The following is a 27,876-nucleotide window of genomic DNA, read 5'->3' on the forward strand; positions in this document are numbered from 1 at the left end:
AAGGTCAAACATTGCAAGGAATGGGCATTAGATATTTGAGATTAGTGTTAAAAGACTTTTATCTCACATTAGTTAGATGTAAATCAACGGTGATTTATTAGATACAAACAGCAGGTTGTGAGATCAAGTTTTATGGGTGTTTTCATTATTGTAAATTCGTAATTTGCGTGATGGACCTTTGTTCAACCCGGAGTTTATTAGTCATTTATCCCGTGATCAACTGAGTGAGTTCCACCCAAACGAGAGATCGTGAGTTAATGTTTGATGGGTATTTCTATTATCGTAAATTCGTAATTTATGTGATGGATTCTTGCTTAGCCAGAAGGTTATTAGCAAATTGTTCAAGTAACCGAGTGAGTTCCACCGTTCACGTTATGAGAAAAAAATATCTTGTTTTATAAATATCTTGTCCTTTTGTATTCGTAACTCGATCAATCGTAGACAAAAATTCGAAATCATAAACAATTTGGATATTTGTTTTTGACGGGCATATGATAGTCAGAAAGAACGTGGGGCCTACCTCCGAGTTCCGGTTCGACTCAAATGAGTCCAGCGAGTCACGAAAGTAAGTCTGTGAGTGTTTCAGTAGTACTGCAGCTGTTATGCTAACGCGCCATAGGATCCGTAATTGCTATTCTCTTTATTTTTATAAAACCCCGAAACAGGTGTTTCCGATTGATCCGACTCTCTGATTGAATTAGGGCAGAATCGGATACACGAAATGGGGCGCAGGAAGGTGGAGGTGAAGCGAATCGAAGACGAGAAAACCAGGCAAGTGACTTTCTCGAAGAGGCGAAGCGGACTGTTCAAGAAGGCTCGGGAGCTGGCCGTTCTCTGCGACGTCGACGTCGCTCTCTTCGTCTTCTCCAGACGCGGCAAGATCTACGAGTTCTGCAGCGGTGACAGGTGCGATTTCGCATTCTCTTGGTCAATCTTCGATTTCTTTAATTGCTGTTTCGCTTTTACAATTTTCATGATTTTTTTGTTTGCTTTTAAATTGGATTTTTGGTTCTAAATTTAGAAGCTACATAAATTCGTGATTTTTAATTCGTGTTTTGGAGTTAAAGCATGCTTTTCTTTTGGGGATAATTTGTGAATATTGATTAGGTTACTGTTACTGTTACCATAATTATCGTCCTGCCTGTCGTCACCTTATGCTGTCTCTTCTCTCCCTTCCTTCTCTGCATATTGTTTGCTTTTAAGTTTTTGGTTCTAAATTTAGAAGCTACATAAGTTCCGTGATTTTAATTCGTGTTTTGGAGTTAAAGCATATATATATATTTTGTGTGTGTGTTTTTTGGGGATAATTTGTGAATATTGATTAGGTTACTGTTACCAAAATTATCGTCCTGCCTGTCGTCACCTTGTTCTGTCTCTTCTCTCCCTTCCTTCTCTGAGATAATTGGTTTGGATGTGCAAAAAAAAGGCGATTGTGGCTTGCTCATGTTAAGTTCGGATGTGGCATGTAAAATGTTTTTACCCCTCTCGATCTCCCATGGGTGTAATTGCATGGGACAGAATGGTAGACGATGGGATTATCAGTGTCTCTCCGTCATTTCATCAAACAGCTACCGTGCAATGGGATAATATAACTATTTTTTTGATTCCCATTAACTGGTCTAGTAACTAGTTGACTGTAATCACTGTATAGTGTGTATAGGAATGAGAGTTGCACTCTCAACTTCATGGTTGTGTATCAGTTCAGAATTTTCTTCTTCTCTGGGTGTACAAGCCATAATGATTTGCTTTCTTTGCAATGACTGTTTTGTACTCTCAACTTTAATTGTTTTTGTATTAATTCAGAATCTTATTTCCTTTTATTCTCTAGATTTTACAAGCCGTATTGATTGATTTGGATTATTTGTTTAGACATTAAAGGACGTATATATTTGAGAATGGCAATGAATGAGATATAGTCTTTCATTTCATCAAACAGCCCCCCATGCATGCATGGGCTATCTCCCTAACTTCTGGCTCCAAGCTAGCACTAATAGGGGAAAAAAGAAAGAAAAACATTGACTAGTCCCTCAATATCATGGCTAATGGTTCATGTGGTGCTACAGAATCAAACAGAGTTCATATCTTTTGCCAGTTGATGGAATGATAGATTAATTTTGTTGTTGATCATGCATGAGGGTGGTGTGGAATTGAAGTGTCTTGGTTAAAAAAATAAAAATAAAAATAAAAAAACAGACCTTTCAGCTAGATGGACGAGTCATGACCATGAGTCCGTTGGACAATTTTAAAAGTAGCATATATACTGTTTTAAATGGTAGCATATATGCTATTTGTTATTGTCCAACAAACGTGCCGCATGCATGCTTAATACAAAAGATTGGCAATTCCTTAGCTTTCTAAAGTTTATAGATAGTAATAAATAACATTAATTACAACGAGATTGAGCAAGAAAAATATGATTCTCTCATAGTGAAAATATGTTTTTTGTTTTTTTTCAAGTTCCAATGAACTTTTTACATCCTTATTCTAATGCGCTAAGGACACTCATTAAGATTTTTCTAGAAAAGTGAAAAAACTTTTTAACTATTTTCAGACTAAATGAGCCCTTTTTCCAGTCCAAACAAATAAGCCACACTACCCTTATTTCTCTGTCCAAATGAGCCTCTCAAAAGGATTTGTTTGGTGCAAAATAAAAGTTGAAAGTTATTTTTTAAGAAAATAGAAACAATTGAGAAGCTTGTTTGACTTTCTTTGACAAAGTCAAAGAGCTTCTGGCCTAATTGACCCTACTGTATTTTAAAAGTCGTAAGCTACACAAAAATAATCATTCTGCCTTGCCCTTAATTATTACTTAATTCTGTTTAAGGTCATCCAATTTTAAATTCTTATGGGAATATCACCCATAATTAATTTGGTCAATCGGTCATTTCTGTAAGTTCCACTTAGGATACTTTTCCCATGTCACAGGACGTCATCATGGTTCTACTTCTACTTTTGTCTTTGATCTGTTATGCAAAATTGTGGAATGCGCATGGATTTCCCATATATATGGAAACTTACTTGAACTTTGGCGTGAAGATAAAAACACATTCATCTAAGTCTCGAAGTGGGAAACTTAAAAGAGGGAAAAAGTTTCATCACTACTTTTATCTCAAAAAAAATGTTTACCTGTAAACTATTTAGAGAGAAATTCTAGCCTAAAAGGGTGCATTTTATAGCCCCTTATTCAAAGTGTAAGAGAGGTGAGAAAAAGTAACATATTTTGGAGTCTCAAAAATGGTCTCTTTTTCTAAAGAAAAAATTATTTATTAACAGCACCTAGAGAGTGTAACCCAAAACAAGTCAAAAAGGTCTGGATTACATGGATTTAATACAATCGAAAAAATTAGAGCATGTTCCATTAAACCATGACTTTAGAATAGAAAGCCATCTATCCAAAAACACCCCAATCGAGCTCTCCTTATCGTCGAAAATTCTAGCTTTCCGTTCCTTCCAAATGTAGGGTACATTGAAATATCAAAAGTAGAACCACTCTTTCGAATTTGTTAGGGGCAAAGAGATGCCAAGCCTCAAACTCCGACAACAAAGGCTCAATCGTATCCTAACTTTCAACGTCCAGGATCAACGCAGCAATAGAGGGATCGTTTTATTGCTGCGGGATTGTTTCTTACTGAACCTTACAGAGAACACATCTATTAGGTAGAGAAAACCTCTTCTTTTTTAAATTGTCAATGGTAGAAATTCTTCCTCAAACCGCCTCCCAAAAAAAGGAAGAGACCTTCTTTAGTTGGGTAAGGGGTGCGCCACACCAAGCTCTAGCGCGACAAGAAAGCTCCGCTAAATGATTAGTCGAAAGGAGACAGGAGTAGTAGGACACAACCGAGAATAATAAATCAGGGGAGGGCAACCAAAAAAAACTTGTCCTCATTAAAACGGCTTGGTAAGTTCTCATAGATGGGCTTCCAAAAGGTCGTGAATAGGTCAATCTCTCTATCTTGAGCCTCCCTATAAAAGTAAAAGGACTAGGAAACCCATCGGTGATATCGCTAGTCCAAGCCTCTTAATTTGCTACAAGCCAACCTATAAGGGATGATGAATTGAAACTTAAGGGAGACATTATTGATCCACTTCTAATGCTTCTAGGAGTGTCGTCCCTTCTGAATATGAATCTAGAGGCTACTACCATGAGCAACCATAATTTCCTCCATAGCCGATCTGTAACGACCCGTCCCGACAGGACCCGACAATCGTTACAGGCACCATGGTGCCTGTAACGATTGTCGGGTCCTGTCGGGACGGGTCGTTACATAAAAACTGCCTTTTTATAATCTTCCCCGGCCGTCACACGCCACCGGGTACAACCAGGATCCATGGTCCAGACAGCCCAACCCATCACCCCCTGGCCGCGCCACACGCCTTGCCAAGACACAGGTAGGTTGTTGCGAGACTCGAACACAAGACCTCGCCTTTAACATGGGTCCTATTACAAGGCACCACATGCTACCAACTAAGCCTATTGCGGACAAATCCCCAGTGCGATTTCCTGAGGAGAGCCTTATTAATGAGTCTATAACTAGACCCCCTTTTTTTTGGATAGCTTCACATAATCCCAATTCACTGTATGAAACTTCTTCCAAGCCACACCATAGCCCCATAGAAAATTCCGCTAAACCGACTCAAGTTTGTGGGCAATGGAGGTAGCCAGGTAGGTATTGGAAACAAGGACATGTAATACACGTAAGATTTGATAACACACTTTTATGTCGGCCTTTGAAAGGCATTTCTTCCACCTAGAGAGCTTTTGATCGAACCTTTTGACACTATTGAATTCCAAATGCTTAGTGTGCTTGTAACTATCTCTAATAGGAAGACTCGATACTGCATTAGAAAGCTACCAATGCTACATCCAAAAAACTCGTGAACCCACTCATATTCGTAAAGGGACCGATGACGGCGATCTGACTTTTATCTACTTCACTTTAAGATTTGATCCGAATCAGCCCCGCAAAAAAATTGTCATCTGCATAAAGAAGATGGGATTGGGTCTCACCTCTATCACGACAAGCACCTTCCAAAAAATCTTTAGCAACCGCTCTATCAACAAATAAGCTAAGGATGTCCATACCAAGAATGAAGAGAAAGGGAGACAAGAGGTCTCCCTGCCTCACACCCTTGGACGAGATGAAGAATTTCGAAGGACACCCATTTATAAGGATTCGCCAAGAAGGAGGTGGAGATGCATTCAGAGATCCATTTGGACCAAAGCCTTTTTTCCCCAGAACTTTGATTAGAAAACCCTAGATCAAAGTTATCAAAAAGTATTATCGATTTTCAATTTGCAAAGAATCATCTACTTCTTCGAGTTGCCATGAAAATCTACAATCTCGTTACCAATCAAGAAAGCGTCTAGAGTTTCCCTCCCTTGCATATATGCGTGTTGAGCTAGGTGAAAAATCTTACCTATGACAAATTTAAGTGTTCTATTCAAAACTTTTGCAACCCATTTGTACAAACCACTCAGAAGACTAATAGAATTAAGAAGTCTTTGATATCCAAAACTCCATATTTTTTAGGACCAAACATATGAAGATAGAATTCCTAGACTTGACAAACTTAACAGTTTCATGAATCTTAGTAAACATCAGCATCACATCACTTTTGATGATAGGCAAAAATTACATGAATAAAGCTAAGGTGAATCCATCCGCACCCGAGACTTTTACTACCAATAGAATCATCGAGGGTAGATTTAACTTCCTCCTCCAGGAAAGAATTTTCAAACTCCATGGCCACCTCCTCACTGATAGAGTTTATAGGCATGCAATCAAAAAAGAATCAAATATTCAGATTTTGTGAAGAGATTTCTATAATAATCAACGGTTTTTCACTTTTTGATATCATTCCAAATGAGTTTGTCATGAAACGATTTTAAAAAATGAAAAATTGTCGAAGACATTTATAGATCAACTTTCAATCAGTACTTATTGTTATTCTATAACCTTTTGATTTTTAGTGTTGTTTTCTATCCTTCTGAAGACAATTCTTTATTCCATCTATTTTGATATTGGAAAAATAATTTTTGAGTGCCAAGTTTGGAAGCATAAAGGGTGCATGTTAAAGGCTCTCAAAATTTAATAGCTTCTTTTGGAGGATTTAAAATCTTTCTTCAGCTTTAGCGCACCATCCAATCTACCCGTGATAGCTTCTTGCAAGTGAAGTAGTGACCTCCACAACTCTTTACTAACCCTCCTACCAAACAAAGTTTTGAAACTTAAAACCCTCAAACCTAATGCTAGTATATGCTTATAGTGTTTTTGATGTCCATTGATAAATTTTTTCATAAATTCCACCAGAACATCATCTTTTACTCATACAACCCTGTTTTCTTGCCGAAATTCATCTTAGAGCTTTTGCCGCAATGATAGCTCGTTGTCATGAATGCATGTCCTGTTTTTGCTGCCACTATGTCACATTCTTCAGCATTTGATTACTTGCTTTTATCCAGCTTCAAAATCATCTCTTTTATTATCTTGAACAATATACGTAATGTATTAGGAAACTGATTTTTCTACCATTGAGAGCATAGAGAGTGCAAACCCTTTTCAATCTTCTTTGCCATAAGGGAGGCTCATGATAGTAGTATCTGGATTCCTGTTCAGAAGGGTGGCATTCCTAGCTATAGCAATGGCTCTGGGATTAGCTTCTGATTAGATCAACATTGTCCCTCTTAAGGCTCAATTCCCAATCCTCTGTAGGTTGGCTTGTATTAAATAGGCTATGGTGGGTGATCTCAGTGATGAGGTTTCATAGTCCTTATGCTTTTCTAGGTAGGCCCAAGATTGGGAGATTGACATTTTCAAGACCTTTTGGAAGATTTTTTATGGCCATTTGCGAGCCGTTCTAATGGAGAGGACAAGCTATGTTGGTTCCTTTCTCCTGATTCATTATTCTCAGTAAAGTCCTACTATTGTTATCTCTTCTCGGCTAATTGTGTAGTGGAGTTGTCTAGTCCGCAATGGAGATGGGTGTGTTGTACACGTTGCCCATCAAATGTCTTTCTTCTTTGGGAGGTGCTTTGGAGAAGTATTCTTACTATGGATAACTTAAAAAGAAGGGATTTCTTTTTTTGATAACATAGAACCCACCCAATTGCCCACTGAACAACTAACTAATAAATCCCCGGCCACATGGAAGTCCTCGCAACACCCATGGATCAGTTGAGACTTGGGTTGATGTCGGAAGGTAACTCAATATGACATTCGCACACGATGGATTGGGCAAGGGCTCATCTCGCAAATGACAATAATAGAAACGGTTTCTTCTTGCCTAATAGATGTGTTATATGTAAGGCAGAGGAAGAAACGGTCCCTAATCTCCTGTTGCATTGTTCTTGGTCGCCGAATGTATGGAATACGGTGTAGAATTTAATAGGAGTAAGCTGGGCTCCGTGTCGTAATTTGATGTCGGAAGTTGAGGCATGACTTCTCCTCGCTCTGACAAATCCAAAAGGAAATCTCTTCTGTTGATATTTCAATATACTTATTCGTTAATTTGGAAGCAATAGAATTCTAAAATTTTCCATGATAAGGAATCCTCGATGGGGGTTTTATTGGATAGATGGTTTTTCGTGTTTAAGGTCTGGTTGAGTGGAACATGTTCTTATTTTTTCGATTGCAATAAATTCATGTAATCGAGATCTTTTGGGTTTGTTTGGGGTTGCACCACCTTGGTTTTGTTAATAAAAAATTTTCATTTTTAATTAAAAAAAAATTGCTATAATTATCCATAGATTTACCTCAATTTTGACAACTTTCTTAACTTCTTGTCCTCGTTTTCTCATCTTTTCAAAGAGAAATATTTCACCAAATAGAGTCTCTGTACTTTCCACCCAAGTTCTTCATTAATCCAAGCCATTTTATATGGTCATAGTGTGATTCTTTTGGAAGCTTGAAACACTCAATTGTGGACTAATATATAAGGTTCAACTAATCTTGGGATAGACTTGCTAGTATTCCCACATTTTGGCTCTGCTAATGAAGAGGGAGGGGAAGGGAGATTTTGTAAGGTGAGGTTTGAGAATGTTTAGTAGAATTCTGACATGTTTGGGTAAAACAACGTTGATTAAGCGAGAGGGAGGTTAATGGACAACTAGGCCACAAAAAAACCTCAAATGAATTTGACAAAGTAGTTGTTTGGTCCATGCCCTCTCATCTACGCTTTTCTATTTGCTTTCTTTTACCTAAATGCCTTCAACAATGAATATGAATCCTAATCACTCCTTCTGATCTAAAAGAAACAGGGCAAATGATACATGCTCATATCAATGTGGTTGGTTATATGATTAAAAAACTTTTCATTTACTGTATAATTGGGTTGGGGATTGAGGGGTTGGAGAGGATTGGGAAGGTGAGGTTTTTAAATTTAGAAAACTGTCTGGGATAAAAGTTTATATAGGGATGTTTTAAATTTTTTTTTTTTTTTTTGTAATTTCACATATGTATACATGCCAACTGCTATCAACCCCTTATTTGGGGTTTGAAAAATCTTGTTTGGGAGAAAGGTTCATATAGGGGTGTTTGGTTTTTAATAGCTCCACCCTCAATCCCTTATCCTTATGTTGTAAAGGTTAAAAAGTGAAGGTTAGGGAGAGTTCGTGAGGTGAATTGTCCCAAACCCTCATTAGTTCATATGCCAATTAAGGCCATATGCTTGGATTAGATTTTTTGAGGATTTAAGTAGAGAGGGTTAAGGAAGGGGTAAAAAATCCACACTACTTGGATTGGAGCAGGAGGGTTAGGGTATATGATGAAAGGGAAATTCCCCCTCCACTACTCTCATTTGTCCTGCTTTCGTAACCTCCAAATTCGGGGTTGTGAGGTGAGACAATATTAAATTTTATTTCTATGTTTGTCCCTTTCAATTTTTAAAGTAACTATACTCTAGAACCTACCTCCTGAGGTTGTAAGTAAATGAATCACTATTTTAATCTCGTCCTCTCAATAACTCTACCTTCTATCCAAGTAAGAGTGAGCAATAATGATCTCCCTCACATAACTTTCCTTCACTTAACCCCATTTAACTCTTTATTTTTCAATCCAAGCGGAGCCTAAAAGCTTAGCAACTGTTCCTCCCAACCTTCCCCTTGCGACCCCTTCTTAGCCACTGCACCAATAAAGGGTATCCCATCAGCATATCAAAATCAGATAAACCTTTCCATTTAAACCTACTTATATGGAATAAAATGAAAAACCCTGTTCTGTGTCTGTCTGCACCTTTTATTTATAGACTGCCAAGCTAAGATACCTAACCTCGTATCTTTCAGTCATAGCAAGGCATTAGATATTGAAGAATGTTTCCTTTATACGTTTACTTCACCAAATAAACACCCTAGAGAGATCTGTAATGCCTAGTCCAACTGCATTAGTTTCCACAGAAATAGTGCCAAGCTTCCCTGAATCAGTACATCTGTAACTCTGTCTTCTCTCTTTGTGCACTTCCGGGTCCAAAGCAATGGCGTGTCCAATCCCTACTTTCCTTACCAAAATACTCATAACGTTAAACGTTGTGAGCAGAAAAATCTTCAAACGGAACCATATGACATCTTGTCCCATGCTCTTGACTGACCCTTACTTTATTACTTCTGCAGTTCTCTCTTACAGAATAATTCATTCAATGATTGTTTTTTTACGGTTTGATGGCACAGTTTGGCCAAGATACTAGAGCACTACCGAAGTCGGAATGACGAAGCAGCTGAGACTGTCAATGCTCAGAGGGATGCAGAAGCGGGCAGGTAACATGTTATTTCTCAAGACTATACCTGGCAATGCTAAGTTTCAGGGTGTTACATGGAATATAATTATGCAGAATGCTGTTCTGAGATGTATTAAGTAACTTGATATAGAATTCATCAGCAATGTTTTCATTGAGTGATAACTCAAGCTAGATATCTTCTCCATAGTACCATGAAAAATAGCTAGTCTTAAATAACAAGAGCAATCTCTTTCTCTTTCCTTGTAACGCTGCACTAAAAAGCTCCACTTTATTAAGATTTATATTCAGTTGGCATGTCCAACAGCCACAAGCGAAAATGTTTCGTCTTTCCCAGCACACAGTGTAACAGCCCGCCACCTCTCCACCACACTAATAACATTTTGTCTATTTTGGACCAATCCATACTGGCTCGCACGATTTGTCTTCCTAGGCTCAGCACCAGTTCATACTAATTTGATCTCAAGAAAAGTAATTGTTACTAGTTTGGGATATTATATTTTGCACTTTCTCCTGAACGATGTGGGATCTAAAGCACTAAGCCCCCTCGCCACTCGATAGCTCGCCCAACACCGCTAACCTTGACACTCCAGAGGTTTGTAACTCCGTCCACTTGAGCCGGGTGCTATACATAGATATTGGAAAAGGAGATAAGAATGAAATGCATTTTCTTGCCAAGACACACTGCATTGGCATTAGATTCTACCAACGCGTCAACTTCTATGATTCCACAGGTCATATAAGTTTACTGTTGAATAATGCTCTCTTTTAAATAATAATATGTTCTGTTTCTCTAGACATCTCCAGGGGCCTGATATAGGTCAAATGAGCGTGACAGAACTTGTGCAGCAAGAGAAACAACTTGATGACGCATTGGCACAAACCAAATATAGAAAGGTAAGTTAACATCCTAACGCTGCTATGGTTAATATGCAATTTCTAAAATAGCAGAGCAATAGACACCAGTTTACTTCTTTTTTGTTTTGGGTGACAATGGGGATACCCTACTTCCTCAAGAAATACAGAAAATCCCAAACTGCTAGTGTGGGATCCTCTACAGATCCAAAATACTCTTGAATGTCACTGTTTTGAGCTATTTCTTAGTCTCTAATGACAACTTGTAGAGTGTATCTCTGGCATCTTTCATGCTGTTCTGGCTTTTTCTGTGTTCCCTACTTTTCCTGTGTGTTTGGCAATCCATTTCTGTCAACATTTCAAGAGCCAATTTGTGCTCTTTATCCAACTGCTATAATGGGAGCATGGTTAATACCAACTCCAGCATTTGTATTTTTCTTTAGCGTAGTTTCAGCAAGAAAGACTGTTGCATAAAAAACATATACCAATTTTTTGGCATGATTTTTTAATGGGATTTCATTTCGGATGGGTAGATAACCTTCGCAAAATCGCAAAGAAGGTTGTCAGCTCATACCCCACTATACACAAACACTACTTTGACCTTATTCGAACTCATGCCCTCTGCTATTCACTGTCAATGCTGTTTTCTGCAGGACCAACTGATGATGGAGTCTGTAATGAACATCAATGAAAAGAGTATGCAATTCGTCCATGAAGAGGTATGCAATTCACTCAGCTGTTAAATGAACTTGGCAAAATTTTCTCCATCACCCAATCTAGCCCATAGAATTTCAGGATGCTTAATAATGTGCATGTCCTAATTTCCCTCCTTATTCGTTTAAACCTTTTCGTTTATCAGATCAGGCAACACACACATTTACCATTCAGTTTAAAATATCTAGCCAACAGTCTCAATCCTTTTTATTTCATCTTGACCGGTGCTTGAACTGCTTGCATGAACTAGATACAAGGGCACAGTCTCTCTAAATTTCAGTCAATCGATTTCAGCTTTCTTTCTTGCTTAGAAGTCTATCTTAACTGAAGTCTCTACAATTGCATTCCTGCAGGGGACACCAAACTTTTAAACTGACACGTACACACACTGCCTAGAAATGTATGAGAGATTTTAAATCGTGCCTTTAATTAAGTTTGATGTGAAATCCACATCTTAAAAATCTTTTGCAACGCCCAAATTAACCACATCCATTAGCGTGAACTCAGGTTTTGAGATCATCTATCTTAGGCAAAAAAAATAAAAACTGAGTTCCAAATGTGCCTCTCTTTAATGCCTGATTCTCCTGGCACTGATACCCTAATAAATTTAAGAATGCGTGCATAACTAATGAAAATATGTTTGATGAGATGCAGTGTCATCAACCAATCAAAGCAGTTGTAACATTACAAGGATTGGAGAAATATTCCGTAAGATATAAGTTTTCGCACAGTGCAAAAAATTTACTACTGGCACTACTGTTACTGCATGCATTCTCACTGCGTTAAATGATGTGATCGTAAAAAGCTACTTTTATGTGCTTGTGTCTCTATAACATTGTATTGATCAAGCTGCAGCATAAAGAAAGTATTAAGAATGATGAGGTTTTGGGTATTCCCAACAAATGTCTTCTGTTGTAAACAGGATTACTTGCTACCAGAAGAAAATGATTTTCTTGAGAGTGAGGTAAAAGCAAAGTATTAGATCTAATTATTATCCATATTTAAGAAATTATGTTTGTAAGATCAAATGAAAATATAGCAAGGGAAACTAATTCATGTTTAAATAAATTGTCGGTTTCTTAATACTTACAGATGATGGCACTGAAGCAGAGTATGGAGAATCCAAATGAGGGGCAGCAAGATTTTGGTGAAACTTCAGGCAACCATCCGATTAATTCTCAACAGGAACAGGCTGCAGATCATCCGCCTGAATAGGCAGTTAGGCTGCACTATGTGTTAAATAGCTGTAGTGGTGAGTGGTGACCAACAGGAGTTTTGCCTCTTGCTTACGAACTCTCCAACAAGCTACGCTTCATTAGCTTCAGTAAGGATCATGCCTGCAGCAAATTACGCATGTTGTGTCAGCGATAAAAAAGGCTTAAAACTCTTGTTCGTCTTCTATAGATATTCAGCATATGCGCGTTCGGGTATATCTGTAGTGTGTAATATGGTTGAGTTGCATGGCGGTGATTCTGTAATTACCCGTCCCTCCCTACCATCTCTGGACTAATGTAGTATTCCTAAACACAAGTGTGTTGCATGATGTTTGTGTGGTAGAATGTTGTATAATGCTGTATATTGTATACCTCAACAATGGAGGATCTACAGAGGTTGATTCAGTCAAGACTTGTCCATGTAGCCTTAATTTCTACAATCCTATGGTGTAGAAGTGGTTGAAGACTGAAAAGGGTTTATGGAGGTAAAACACTTATTTAATTCTTTTGATGCTTTTGAGAAATTTTATCTTGACACTGCTGAATTTTCAGGAGTGGAAATGATAAAGCGGAAATGAGCTCAAAATCAAATATTTGAGGTCCACAAAAAGCTTGAGCCTTTGGTACACCCAGAAACATGCCTACAAATGTGCGTATATGTAACTGTCCACACACACACATGTGAATTATCGTCATTATATATGCATTGATCACCTATAACCTAAAGAAAGCAATGAAAATTGACATGACCATCCAAACTGGGGATATGAAATTAAGTGATTAAATCTACACACACGTGTATTCTCGTCATTATATATGCATTATAATGAAGCAGAAATGCTTCTTCTTTAGTTTGATCACCTATGACTTAAAGAAAGCAATGGAAATTGACGTGACAATCTAAACTGAGGATATAGAATTAAGTAATTAAATCCTTCAATCAAGAACCCAAGAGAATGAGATTACTGTGTAAAGAAACAAAATTGTGGAAAACTAAGATAATTACTGAAGATTAAAATTGGTATTTTCATCAGATGTCTACCTACCGAGGTTGATCCATATTTCTACAATCCTACAGTATTGAAGTGGTTGAAGATTAAAAAAGGTTTGTGGAGATGAACATTTATTTAATTCATTTGATACTTTTGAGAAATTTTGTCTTGACACAGCTGAATTTTCAGGAGTGGGAAAGATGAAGTGGAAATGAGCTCAAAATCAAATATTTCAGGTCCACAAAAGCTTGAGCCTTTGGTATATATCGATACAAACGCAGAACACGCTTACAAATGTGCGTATATGTATGTGCCCACACACACACACACGTCTATTCTCATCATTATATATGCATTAGCAAACGAAAATGCTTCTTCTTTAGTTTGATCACCTAAAACCTACAGAGAGCAATGAAAATTGTCGTGACAATCCAAATTCCAAACTGAGGATATGAAATTAAGCGATTAAATCCTTCAATCAAGAACCCAAGAAAGCTAATTAATGAAGATTAAAATTGGTATTTTTCATCAGATGTCTATTTACCTATAGGCTGACTCATATTTCTACGATCCTAAGGTATTTGAAGTGGTTGAAGGCTGAAAAGGGTTTGTGGAGGTAGCACATTAATTAATTCTTTTGATGCTTTTAGAAAATTTTATCTTGACACTGCTGAATTTATAGAATTTTCAGGGGTGGGAATGGTGAAGTGAAATTGAGCTCAAAATCAAATATTTCAGATTCGCAAAAGCTTGAGCCATTGGTGGAAGTAACACTACACCTCTGTCCGCAACAAGTGTTAATGCTCTCCACAAGTGGAATATCAAAGCTGGGAAAGCAATGTTCACAATTAAGACTACGATCGAGGAAGAAATGTTGGAGCACATCAGGTGTGCGAAAACGCCAAAGGAAAGATGGGACACTCTTGCCTCGCCGTTTTCAAAGAAGAATGACGCACTGATGGAAAGCCCAGCCCACCAGTATGATATTGTAGGCTCTGGGTCATCTCAGCCCAAGAACCACTTTAAAACGCGTCATGCTAGTTAAGGAGGGGTTTAGCCATATAAAGCACTTCACATGCCCTCACCCAAATGATGTGGAATATCAAAGCTGGGAAAGCAATGTTCACAATTAAGACTACGATCGAGGAAGAAATGTTGGAGCACATCATGCATGCAAAAACACCAAAGGAAACATGAGACACTCTTGCCTCGCTATTTTCGAAGAAGAATGACACACTGATGGAAAGCCTATCCCACCAGTATGATATTGTAGCTTTGGGTCATCTCAGCCCAAGAACCACTTTAAAACGCGTCATGCTAGTTAAGGAGGGGCTTGGCCATATAAAGCACTTCACATGCCCTCACCCAAGTGATGTGGGACAAATAGTCTGTCACATGAATTCATATCAATTCCCGCCCTCTTCACAAGCACGTGTCACACGTGGCCCCACTACTACCACATGGGCTTGTGCCTGCTCCGATACCAAATGATGGAAAACCCAACCCACTAGCATGATATTGTAGGCTCTGGGCCATCTCAACCCAATAACCACTTTAAAACGCGTCATGCTAGTTAAGGAAGCGCTTGGCCATATAAAGCACTTCACAAGCCCTCACCCAATCGATGTGGGACGAATGGTCTGTTACATGAATTCATATCACACACCGTTGCAATTCCTCGAAAAATGAGTTGATGACGATGTCGTAGAAGGACATGACGATCATCCAATAATTTTCAAAGGTAAAGTCTATTTGTCGAGAAATTTCTGAGTTAGATCCTGAATCTAAAATTTTTGAATCTAGGATGAGAAGGATTATAATTCATGGGTTGAGGTCGGAATATAGCGGATTTATTACCACAACACAAGGTTGGCCAACTCAACCATCATTGGTTGAATTCGAAAATTTGTTAGCAAATCAAGAAGCTTTAGCCAAGCAAATGGCAGGCATCTCTATAAAGAGTGAATAAGAGAAGTCACTTTTTAACAAAGAAAGAAATGATAAGTCAATAAGACAAAATTGGAGGAGTTAGAAGCAAAGGGGAGCACGAAAAGAAGATTGGCAAGAGAAGTGAGGTGAGAGAAATTTTCATCAAAGGAGAACATGCCAAGAAGAAAGTGATGATGATGACGATAATGGTAATGAAAATGAGTACAATTATAGACGAAAAAATAATCGGTGCTATAGTTGTGGAAAGAAAGGTCATCTTGCTAGAGATTGCTGGTCCGGCTTAAGGTAATGCAACAACGTCTCAAAGCTATGAAGAAGAAGAAGAATGGGACATGGAGGCGTTATCTGTAATAATACAACGAGATGAGGTTGCACTAAGTTGCGTTGTTGAAGAAGAAGATTGGTCCTTTGAATCTGATGAAGACTTGTTTATTGAAGAGCCGCTTGAAATGGAATGTTTAGAAGAATTTGGGAGCTCTTGCATAGTGGAGCTTAATAATCATTTGGAAGATGACACTGTGACTTTGGAGTCGGAAGAATTGCCTCTTGGAGTAATTGATGACGACATTGTTGTTTCTGTATCTGACGGGCATGAGAACCCTGAAATGGTGAAGGATGAAGTTCTGATGAAGGAACAACAAGATTTGGATGCTAGTGATGATAAGCAAGGGACAATGTTCCCGCGAGAGGATTGTATTACATCTTCTTAGAAAAAGGAAATGGAGACAGAGACCTGGCGCCAAGGAGCAGCAGAGTGTAATGTCGAGAAAGAGGGACAATAGGAGGTGGTAGAATTCCCAGAGCATGAATATGAGAGAATGGAAAATCAAGCTAGTGGAGAAGTAACTCATTTGTGGTTAGAGCCAGCTCAAGCAAAATTGAGGTTGACTGTCAACATCAATTGTCAGCGAGTTATTGAGTATTGAAGAAGGTAAAGCAGCGAAGGCAACATGAAGCTGACGGAAGAAAATGAAATATTTGAAGAAATTGGAGACGAGAAACATATGAAGATTAGCCATTTCGACTTGATTGAATTTGGTGATAGATTAGCAAATTTACAAGAAAAGCGAGTGAAGATCAAGGAACCGGATTATGATATTCGCAAAAGGAGATGCGAGTCGGTGCTGAGGGGGAGTATTGAAAATATCATCACCGACTCTCCTCCAAAGTTCTAGGATTTTTTGTGTGTATCTAGATTGTCGGCTATTCTAGAAAAATCTCCAAAGTTGTATTACCAAAGTAGATATAACCGACCTTCATAGATAATTCTAGAGAAATCAAGTCCGTTAGTTCACCGACTTTAGAATCCTTTAAATAAGGGGTGTGAGTTAGTGTAGTGAAAGTAAGAAACAGAGACCGTGTACAAGTGACAAGTGAGTGAGAAAGCATGTGTGGTCGTGTAGTGGTGTAGTGCTGAAATTACTTTTGTGTTAAGTAAGTTATTTGAGTCTCTAAACTCCACAGATATACACCCATAAACATGCCTACAAATGTACCTATATGCATCTGTCCACACACAAGCACTCTTGCTCACCCACGTACACATACAGATATGTGTATTCTTGTCATTATATATGCATTATCCAAGAAGAAATGCTGCTTCTTTAGTTTGATCACCTAAAACTTATAGAGAGCAATGAAAATTTTCGTGACAATATCAACAGAGGATATGAAATTAAGTAATTAAATCCGTCAATCAATAATCCAAGAGAGAGAACTATGTAAAGAAACAAAATTATCAGAAAACTAAGCTAATCACTGAAGATAAAAAAAAAAAAAAATTTGTTATTTTCATCAGACGTCTATCTACTGGAGAATTATCAATCAGGGTGGAAAATTAACTATCCACTAATAATCATAAGTAATAAGCTTAAAGCCACTGTGAGTCCATCACTTCTGTTTAACACCCTCACTCAATTCAATAAAACAATCCCTAGTCTTTGATTCTTTCAATTTCACATCTTATGTCCTACCTTGTTATTTTTCTGTGATGATCTTCTATGTTCTTGTCAATCTATCTTACTTATTATTTCAACAGAAAGACTTTTAAAACAACACTCTAATTGTTGACAAAAATTAAGAAAGAAAAAACGAGAGAATAAAAAATCAACAGAGAATTAAAAATAAAAAATAACTCTAATTATTGACAAAACTTAAGAAATAAGAAAACTAGAGGATCAAATATCAAGAAATTAAGAAACAGATCAGGAGACAGGAAAAACATCTGAAATTCCCTTGGACAGTTGAAACACAGTAATAAACCCAAAAATAGAAACTAGAAGAGCATATTTAATGTAGACTTACACGGGAAATGCTGATGAAAGAAACCAGAGAGGGTTCTGCAGACCCCCTAAAATGTGGCCTAGGTTTTGTGTCAAAGAGAAAGTGGAGAACGGCCATTTTTAGAAAATTTCAAGTCCAATTTCAATGCCAAGTGGCTCTGCCTCCGTGCGATGTGCTTTGCCTCGTACATACACGCACGTGTGCTTACATGCATGTACGTGTGGTTTTATGATCGGAATTCATAAATAATTGAAATTTATCTAGAATTTTTTTTCTTATGCTTCCACCGCTCCACAGTATTAAATCCAATTATTATATTGTCATAAAAAATCCAATTATTTGTTTATCTATATATATATATATATATATATATATATATGATCTATATATATCTATATATATATATATGATCTATATATATAGGTCATATATATATATATAGATCATATATATATATATATATATATGCCCCTCTTTTTCTTGGTTATGTTAAAACATAATAATTTAATAGACCGCTCTCACAAGCTAGTTTCTGATGTATATCAGTGAGGCATTTTGTCGAACAATTTTTGTGCAAACAATCCCGTTCAATGCCACATTTCAATAAACCATTCAAATCCTTACAAAAAAACAGCTTACAAACTCACTGCATGACAAACTCCCATCAAAATACATCGACTTCAAGCAAACAATCCCCTAATCTCCAGACTAACAAGTTTCACAGAAGGATACTAAGATTAAAGTTAACAACAAGAGTAAAACGATAAAGAACAAGTAAGGAGAATCACCCTCTAATGGACGATGGAGACGAGAAAATCACTTGCTTGGATAACTAGGGAAAGAATCGCTCCTCAAGTTTTAAACGAGTTGGTTTTCTGAAAGCATCAACTGCCTTTCTTTTCTCCTGAATTGCGAACTCCATATATATAGTATTTGCAGAGTTGTGGGCTAAAGCTATATGGGCTGCCTTTATTTGGGCCAAACTTGGGTCTTCTTTCAACTAATGGGCCCATCATTGAACAAAAAAGGGCGTTAGTGTTACTGTACAAAAGTGTGATGGAAGGAATTCTCGTCAAACCGGCGAGTAATACACAAATATCGGTAAGGATTAAGGAAAGTGGTTCAGCCATTTGATACGACTGACTCAAGGTGACTGATGGCCGCCTTTGTAAAAGTTGTTTGTATATGGGCCCCCTCATTATACCCAACTCATTCGAAATTAAACGGAACCAACCACGGTGTCGTATTATCTTGGAACTGGAAAGCACGGTAGTGGGCCCACACATATTCCATATTATCAAAGTTTTTTAAACTTGAATGGTATTGGCGGTTCAATCGGTTGAACCGCGAATCGTGAGATTCAACGATAAAATACATCTAAAATATCATTTAAATAATTAAATCGTTCAAACCGTCGAAATATCGTTAAAACCGTATCGTACAGTGAATCGTCCATATCTTAAAAACCGATAGATTTTTTTTATGAAAAATATAGCTTTTGCCAAAATAATTATATATCTATAACGTGTCTATTTTAGTATTTTTAATTCAAAACAAAATCTTTTTTAATTTTCTGTCACTTTCACGTTAGTTTTCACTTTTCATTTTTCAAATAATGATTTATGAATTAAATATTCTCCTTAATTGATAATTATATATCAATATTTATTAATTTATTGTGTATTATAAATCAACGATTCAACCTTAATCGTATCGATTGAATTTCAAAAACCTTAAACCTTCTACCTAAACAGTTGGATGCGCGATATGATTTTAAAAACTATACCATATATAATTATAAAATATAATTATTGTTTCCCACTTTCCCTCATCTTTTATGACGTGGCTACATTTAAAACCACATAAAAAGTCTTTAAAAAATTGCCTTCCATTCTGGCCCGGATACCCGAATGAAGAACCCACTTTACACCTCTAGGAAAACCAACCATATTCCTCCGAATGTTTTTTCTTGTCAGACAATCTAGCCTAGCAATTAATAATCTCTTTACCTGTAAGTATTTACGATCGTTGGATACATGAAAATAACAGGACAAGCAGTTCGACTGTCGTTGACTTTCAATTTAAGATAAAAGTTAGATGGTTCTTCACCACACAGACTGCAACCCGGTGAAACCACGCGCTTTTCACAGAAGCGTCGAGAAGGTTTCCAGCCTCCGGCTTCTGTTGTAAAAAAAAAAGAAGAAGAGTACTATCCGTGCTGAGAGCGAATCAAAAAATATAAGGCGGCGGATTTATACGATATCCCAAAAATATGACGTCCCACGTCATCAACCAACACCGAACACTTATCGAATCCACAAGTGCGTTCGATGCAAGCTCTTCACTGACGTGTCTTTTTTAAAAAAAATAGGAAGGGCCCCGCTCCGACAAGTGGTTTGAATGTTCACTGACGTGTCCTACTTATCTCAAAAGTGTGTTTATTTATATGATATATAGATTGCTTCGTCCCTCCAGATCAGCATCCTCATCAACACAACTTAACACCGCTGCGTCTTTTTCTCTGGAATCCTATCTGTTTTTACTTCTCCAGATAAACAAACAAGCCAACCGGTTTTGCCCCTATCGGAGGGTTTTTTTTTTTCTCACATTAAAACTCTGTGTCAGAAAACAAATTGAATTTTGAATTTTTCTCTCCAATCACGCAGCGGCGAACAGATAATATTGACCGTATCCACTCTCCTCGATCTTAGCAAAAACAAGAGAGAGATTTTGATTTTGTGGATAATTTTCTCCCGGATTAAGTTGATTGATTGTCTCTCTTTCACGAGAACCAGAAGAGAAAAAAAAACTAGAAGATGAGAAGACAACAGCAACATCAACAGCATCAGGACCAGGACCAGGACCAGGACCAGCAGTTCAGGGTTTTCTACGACCTCTCGTCGCTGGTGCTCAACCTGCTGCGTTCACCTCCTTCGCCGATACAGTTATCGGAGCAAGCTCCGGCGTTGACACCACAGCCGACGGAGGTTTCTTCGTCCAGGAGGAGGCCATCGTCTCCGCAGATCTCGCCGGCGGGGTTCGCGGCGCTGATGCTGGGGATATCGGTTGCGTTGATGTTGTGTGGATCGGTGACGTTTTTTATCGGGTTCATATTGATGCCTTGGGTTATTGGATTGGTTATGGTGTTCTACGTCGCTGGGATTGTCTCGAGCCTCTCGATGTTAGGCCGTTCAATTTTCTGTCAGGCGACGGCCCCTACTTCTCCGCGAAAGGAGATTCCTGGTGAGGATTCTTGCAATGAATTTGATGAATTAATTTCTATATATATATTATGTTTGGTTATTTTGTCAGCTTCTTTCCAATTGGAAACTCTTGAACTGTTAGGGTTTCATGAAGACTTTTCAGTCTCTGCAATTATTAGGTGTATTTTTCATGTCCCATAGTTCACTGCTGCTCGATTTTACTTGTTTGGCTAAAATTTACTCTTAATAAGTATTGGCTGATCATCAATTTTGTCCCAACCGAGAACCCTAAGTCCGAGCCATTAATCATTTGCTCAAACATCGGCTCAAAAGTGACTGATTTCTCACCGTGTCATAAATATTGTAGAAATTTGTTTTCAGAAGATAGTGACTAGATATCTGTATATTTGATGCTTCAATTTGAATTTTGTGAATTACTGGTTATAAATGCTTTAAGTTGAAATAATTGGTCTTATCCTTGGTCAAAGGATGCTTTAGTGCTCTGCTTTGGCTCATGTATTCCTCTCGTGAAGTGCTCTGCTACCAAATTTTTTACTTCTGATGTCCTACAAGGACATGATATATTGCCAGTTCATCTAATCTACAGCTCGTGTATGAATCATGTGTTTTTTATTGCTTGCACTCCTGAAGTGCATTACATCTAATCTAAGTGATCATGGTGGAATGAAACACAACTTTGTTTTGCAGTTAGTTGGATGTGATATTTCTGGGTGAGCAACATCTTAGATACTTAAAATTCTATGAATTGGCTATGCACTTAGAGTGATGTTGACAGATTATAGAATTAGAAAACCATGGGACATGACCTTTGGCTGTGAACCTTGATTAGGTGTTCTTATGGCTTTTGTTAAGCATTAGTAGGGCTGACTGGGTTCGACGTTCTGTGCGTTCTATTATTGAACTCAAATATTTGATGTATAATGAATGCAAGATAAAATCCTTGAAGTGTCAGGATCTTAGTGAATTTTGTGCATTTGTGTGAATCAATCTTCAGTCTGAATTGACCAATCAGTGGTGCATCCTGCTTCCCCCTATCTTGTTTTCTTCTCTGAATTGGGATTTTCAGTTTTTTTCTTTTTCTTGAGCTCCTTAAATTTGTTCCCATATGGCAAATATAAATGTGCACATGCTGGTGTTGAACAAACTTTCCACCTTCTGTGTTCTGTGATATTTGTGTAGCTGTCATTTAAGATCAAAGTTCATTTATTTTTTATGATTGCTGACAGACTGTCTAAATTTTTTTTTACTGGGGCAGCATGGAAACTGTTGTGAAGCGGTTTTTTAGAGAGTTGGAAAATGTATTGGAAGAGTGAGCGGACACTTGTGTTCTAGTAAGTTGAGCCGCCTCCAGAACCATATCGGAAGGGAAATCTCCCAGCTTCTTAGAGTATTGATGCAGGAATTGTGGATAACTGTCTTTCCTGATGCTATCGAAATTTGTGGATATGTTCTCTTGAGTAAAAATGGTAAATTGTTGAAGGAGTTGAATACAAATATGTACTCCTGAGAGAGAGTTCCCGGTTTGTTTCCAATCACACCATATTTGATATTTACCCTGGAAACTGTTACTGTACATTTTATCATATACTTTGATTAATGATCATTCGTCTGTCCGAAGATATTCTTTACACCAACACACCAATATTTAAATAGAAATTAAGATTTCGAATGTTTCAAAATGAGATTAATGTGGAGTGTTGTAGCTTCAACCATTTCACAAGGGAAGCAGGTTCAGTGAGAACTGGGAAGGTTAGCTGTGCCTGTTGGAAGTGGTGGCTTCCTCTGCTTATTTACACTTGTAGTCAGAGTGTGGTCTCTTACTTTTATCTTCAGGGCTGATGAAGATTCATGGGATGGAAGCATCCGATGATATATATATGTCATCGGATGCTACCAATTTAAGCCTTGACGGATCCATCCAAGCTTTGTTTGTGTCTGTCTCTCTCTTGTTCACCAGGGTAAGCAATGAAGATGCAAGTCTCACCCACAATTACTTCGAATCGGCCTATTTAAGCCTTGACGGATTAGCCCAGATCCTCCAATGGCCTTTTTTTTTTGTGACTTTACTAGTGTCTTGGTCCTCTCGGACGAACCCTTTTTTTTATGGTTTGTCATGTCTTTTTTGCCAAGCAATGCCTTATTGTCGAGGAATTGTCCTTGAACAAGAAAACTCCCAAATCAAATAATCGTTGGAACAAGAACTAGAAAACTATAAAAACATGCAAAACATAATCAACTTAGTGGCATAAAATCCCGTATATTATTATTGAGGAAACCAAGCCTTTTATATGGGTGCCGTGCTATCATCGATTAACAAGCATTGAAAATTGTAGAGGCCAGAAATCGTCTACCCCATTCATGTAGGCCCGTAACTCATCTACAGTATAATTCTCGTAATCATGATCTATTTTTCGACTACAATCTCTAGACTCACTTCACAATCTCGACTTCGAGACCCTTGTAACCTCCACGATGACCCCTTCCTACCTCAATATCGACATCTTCGTAATGTCAATGCAGACCTTCTCTCCCTCATCGTTTTGATCCTATGTTCTATTGTCAGCACTTTCAGATTGATATGACATTCACACTAACTCGTATATCCTCGAAATCGACCTCGATACTCGAACTCATCCCGCTATGTTTGTGTCTGTCTCTATCTTGTTCACCTGGGTAAGTAGTGAAGATGCAAGTCTCGCCCACAATGAATTCGATTCGGCCTATTTAAGCCTTGACGGATCAGCCCATATCACCGCCAATGGCCTTTTTTTTTGTAACTTTGTTAGTGTAATGTGTCTTGGTCCTCTTGGCCTCATCGTTTTTTTTTTGTAACGCCATATGCTTCATTTGACAGGCTCCAGAGCGTAAGACATCAACGCTATTCCCAGAGATCGTGAATTGGACTTCGAGAGCGGGGGACAAACATGCACCCCAAGAATCATCCGCGACAAATCTATAAACACCGCTTTTGACCGACATTAGACCCATGAGAGTCTAAATTGAAGCCTAAGTAGCCACGGTCTAACGTCCAACCGAACTAGACCATGAGAGTCTATATTGAAGCCTAAGAGGTCACGATCATTCGTCCGACCGAACTAGACCCACAAGATTCTAAAATGAAGCCCAGGTGGTCACGGTCCAACGTCCGACCGATCTAGACTCATGAGAGTTTATATTGAAGCCTAAGAGGTCACGATCATGACCGAACTAGACCCACGAGAGTCTAAAATGAAGCCCAAGTGGTCACTGTCCAACGTCCGACCGATCTAGACCCATGAGAGTCTATATTGAAGCCCAAGAGGCCACGATCATTTGTCCAACCGGACTAGACTCATGAGAATCTAAATTGAAGCCTAAGTGGCCACGATCTAACGTCCGGCCAAACTAGACCCATGAGTATCTGGAAGTTGAGGCCTAAGTAGTCAAGGACCTTCATCCGATCGAACACCAGACCTATGAGAGTTTGAAGCTGAGGCCTAAGTAGCCAAGGACCTTCGTCCGACCGAACACTAGAGCCATAAGAGTCTGAAGTTGAGGCCTAAGTAGCCAATGACCTCCGTCCGAATGAACACTAGACCCATGAGAGTCTAAAGTTCAAGCCTAAGTGGCGAAGGATCTCCGATCAATGACCTGGCTACTCTCAAAGCCAAGAAACTTGACTTCAAGAGTGGGGTACAAACTGTTTGGACCAAAAACCGTCTACATGAAAATCCACACTATAAGGCCAAGATCCAGCCGACACTAGACTCATGGGAGTCTCAGACAAACTCGGTAGGCCCAACTCAATTGGCAACTATACCCATGAGAATCTAAAGTCCACTCCAACAAACCCATAAAATGGTTCATCTATTATATAAAGGCTTAAAGCCCACTACCAGGAAGCTCCATTAAAGGCCAAGGCCCAGTCAAAGATAGTCAACTCAGATGGCATGTTGCTTCTCACATGACCAACCAACATGACGCCAACCTCATTGAGGAGGGCTGAACCACTTGAGGTATCTCTTGCTCTCCTTCTCTCTAAAAACCTCCACTTCTCTCACTAAATATTTCCCTCATCGTCAACTGACTTGACCGTTGGAGTTTCCCCAACCGGCACCACACGGTGCCAAGCTTGACGATCGACCTCTAGTGTGATCTTGTAGAGTTGTCATAGGCCTCTGATGAAAACCCACACCGGCCCATAAGGCCCTAGGTAGAACTACAACCCAGAAAACCGGCTTACTAGGTGAGGATGCCTTGGATCCTTATAAACTAGAGTTGGTAGCCCTATTTTTTCGATGTGAGATACTCATCAAACCACCCCCCTTGGACAGTCGACGTCCACGGCGGCTACCCTCTCCTGACGGCTCCACTCGCCCTTCAGACGGCAGCTCTTTCCCGGACAGCAACCCTCTCCGCAAACGTGACTCTCTCAATGAAAGCACCAATGATGAAAACCCACACCGACCCATAAGGCCCAAGGTAGAACTACAACCTAGAAAACCAGCTTACTAGGTGAGGATGCCTTGGATCCTTATAAACTAGAGTTGGTAGCCCTATTTTTTCGATGTGGATACTCATCAACCTCGATCGACGATAACAAATTGATTGCAGATTTTTGAATCTACAAATATATCTACGGTCAGTCTTATGACCTTTTTAAAAAAAAAGTTCATTAACCATAAAAGAATTTAACTATTTTAATTAGTTAGAAGATCTAGCTAGTGTGATACTAAAAGCTAATATCCCAGTTTGGTATGCCTAATGAGAATCCAAGCTTTTAACTTTTGCTGTGTTTGTGTCTGTCTCTCTCTTGTTCACCTGGGTAAGCAGTGAAGATGCAAGTCTCACCCACAATGACTTCAAATCGGCCTATTTAAGCCTTGACGATTAGCCCAGATCACCTCCAATGGCCTTTTCTTTTCTTTTTTTTTTGTAACTTTACTAGTGTGTCTTGGTCCTCTCGGACGAACCCTTTTTTTGGTGAGTTTGGCATGTCTTTTTTGCCAAGCAAGGCCTTATTGTCGGGGAATTGTCCTTGATACAAGAAAAACTCCCAAATCAAATAATCGTTGGAATAAGAACTAGAAAACTCTAAAAACATGCAAAACATGATCAACTTAGTGGCATACAATCCCGTATATTATTATTATTGGGAAACCAAGCCTTTTATATGGGTGTCGTGCTATCATTGATTAACAAGCATTGAAAATTGTAGTGGCCAGAAATCGTCTGCCCCATTCATGTAGGCCAGTAACTCATCTACACTATAATTCTCATAATCATGATCTAGTTTTCGACTACAATTTATTGACTCACTTCACAATCTTGACATCGACACCCTTGTAACCTCGATGATGACACCCTTGCTACCTCAATATCGACATCTTCGTAATGTCGATGCCGACGTTCTCTCCCTCATCGTTTTGATCCAATATATGTTCTATTGTCAGCACTTTCAAATTGATCTGACATTCACACTAACTCGTATATCCCCAAAATGGACCACGATACTCGAACTCATTCCGCTCTTGACAACAAAAATCTTTATCTCAAACATCTCTACGTCAAACCTGATGTTTCAGACCTTATTTTTTACCAGTCCTAGGACAGAGACGCCTTTGTCGCAAGTGGCATTCTCTCTCTAATGTTAACTTGAACCAATACCTCCTATAGTTCAAAGACACATGTCTCCCCCCGAAGATTCTATTTAAGCCCAAGCCCTTCATTGTAAAAAGGATCTTCTTATGATCCTTTCCTGACTCCACCTTTTTTGGATAAATTGATCCCGAAAAGCTCCCAAGCAACGTTAATCATAGACTTTCGTACACTGAACATTCACAGACCCGCGTTACGTTATTCTTTTTGTGATCACGATTGTCATTGACTCGTCACTCGATTGTCAGTCAGAGACCCTTTGGTAGGCACTCCACTAGTGTCCAAGGTCTTAGATCATCATCATTTGCTCATTTTACAAATTGTTGGTGGTTCCTTCTAAAAAAAATTTAATTGTAGATTCGAGCCTAGAACGATAATTTAAAAACAAAATAGTATGCCAATCGCAAATTAAAGTTGATTGCGATGGCCCATTCGGCCAGTTCATCGGCCCAATAATTTTAGAGTGTAATTACTATTATTATTTTTTCCCTTCATACCTTTTTGTTTTGTTTCATATATATATTGATTGCAAAGAAAGCTTGAAGTGACGCTGTAGGTAGCTTCAATTGTGTTTTCACATGGACCAGTACTCTAGCCACATGCAGATGCAGGGACTGTTGGAGCTAGGGTATTAATCAATAATAAAGAACCACCTTCAACTCTAAATCTGCAACATCAAGAGGTCTAACAATAATATAGTATTACGACATTTCATAGGTGGTTGGTATCAGAAAAATACAACGTAAACGACGAATCAGAAAAACGCAACGAGAACGAATCAAATCCTCTAAACTCGTTCATTTCTTGTTACAGATGAAAAGAAGTAAGAAGAAAGAAAGAAAAAACATTAATGTGGTTTATTAATTAGCCAAGATACAAGTGAACTTTAACCGCAATCAATAAGACACAAAGGAGAGCAAAGTAGAGCAGGGAATGAAGCATTATTGAAGCTCCACTGGTATGGAAATTCCCGAACTCCACACAGCGGTTCCGTCCTGGCACCTGAAACAGCAGCCCCGGCGTCAGAAGCACGAACAGGACCACCGCAACAAACACTGGACCCCAATTCAACATTATTGTCGATCGATCGATATCCATCTCCAGTTTCTCTTAATCTGAGAGCATATATATATGCAGTATAGTTTTATACAGACTTCCACTCTCACTGATGCTTGTGATTGTGGGTTGTCTCCACGTGACATGATTGGCAAGATAAGAGAATAACTTGCTACTTAGTTATGCTAATCACAACGTGCCAATGATTGTATAGGACAGGACACA

General features: G+C 38.5%; 3 protein-coding genes and 1 long non-coding RNA gene across 9 annotated transcripts; 2 read left to right on the plus strand and 2 right to left on the minus strand.

Annotated features, from left to right (window-relative positions):
- The first annotated feature begins 582 nt into the window (after positions 1-582).
- On the plus strand, positions 583-13,011 carry LOC120000924 (truncated transcription factor CAULIFLOWER A-like). Its single transcript, XM_038849092.1, has 6 exons — positions 583-906; positions 9,662-9,748; positions 10,524-10,623; positions 11,235-11,300; positions 12,218-12,259; positions 12,388-13,011. The coding sequence occupies exons 1-6, from the start codon at positions 722-724 to the stop codon at positions 12,508-12,510; spliced, it is 603 nt and encodes a 200-aa protein (XP_038705020.1). The 5' UTR covers positions 583-721; the 3' UTR covers positions 12,511-13,011.
- On the minus strand, positions 5,499-17,904 carry LOC120000925. 6 transcript variants are annotated; one of them, XR_005468691.1, is made up of 3 exons: positions 17,756-17,904; positions 12,386-12,632; positions 5,499-5,758 (listed from the first exon to the last, which is right to left on the minus strand). It is a non-coding gene; the product is annotated as an uncharacterized LOC120000925 (long non-coding RNA). The 6 variants fall into 6 exon arrangements; XR_005468693.1 differs by lacking the exon at positions 5,499-5,758 and adding an exon at positions 9,758-9,775; XR_005468692.1 differs by lacking the exon at positions 5,499-5,758 and adding an exon at positions 9,783-10,351.
- Positions 17,905-20,237: 2,333 nt separating this feature from the next.
- Positions 20,238-22,586, plus strand: LOC119999697. Its single transcript, XM_038847406.1, has 2 exons — positions 20,238-20,977; positions 22,214-22,586. Exons 1-2 carry the CDS (start codon positions 20,551-20,553, stop codon positions 22,228-22,230), a joined length of 444 nt encoding a protein of 147 aa, XP_038703334.1. The 5' UTR covers positions 20,238-20,550; the 3' UTR covers positions 22,231-22,586.
- Positions 22,587-27,459: 4,873 nt separating this feature from the next.
- On the minus strand, positions 27,460-27,682 carry LOC119999698. Its single transcript, XM_038847407.1, has one exon. The coding sequence runs from the start codon at positions 27,667-27,669 to the stop codon at positions 27,460-27,462; it is 210 nt and encodes a 69-aa protein (XP_038703335.1). The 5' UTR covers positions 27,670-27,682.
- Positions 27,683-27,876: the final 194 nt, after the last annotated feature.

This window comes from Tripterygium wilfordii, chromosome 6, assembly GCF_013401445.1.
Source record: "Tripterygium wilfordii isolate XIE 37 chromosome 6, ASM1340144v1, whole genome shotgun sequence".
Taxonomy (NCBI): Eukaryota; Viridiplantae; Streptophyta; class Magnoliopsida; order Celastrales; family Celastraceae; genus Tripterygium; species Tripterygium wilfordii.

Bases quoted from the DNA above. Each gene is read 5' to 3' on its own strand.
- LOC120000924 (XM_038849092.1), top strand. From the start codon at position 722: ATGGGGCGCAGGAAGGTGGAGGTGAAGCGAATCGAAGACGAGAAAACC. The intron at 907-9,661 runs GTGCGATTTCGC...TTGATGGCACAG, and splicing joins GAGTTCTGCAGCGGTGACAG to TTTGGCCAAGATACTAGAGC. The intron at 10,624-11,234 runs GTAAGTTAACAT...TGTTTTCTGCAG, and splicing joins CACAAACCAAATATAGAAAG to GACCAACTGATGATGGAGTC.
- LOC119999697 (XM_038847406.1), top strand. From the start codon at position 20,551: ATGAGAAGACAACAGCAACATCAACAGCATCAGGACCAGGACCAGGAC.
- LOC119999698 (XM_038847407.1), bottom strand. From the start codon at position 27,669: ATGTTGAATTGGGGTCCAGTGTTTGTTGCGGTGGTCCTGTTCGTGCTT.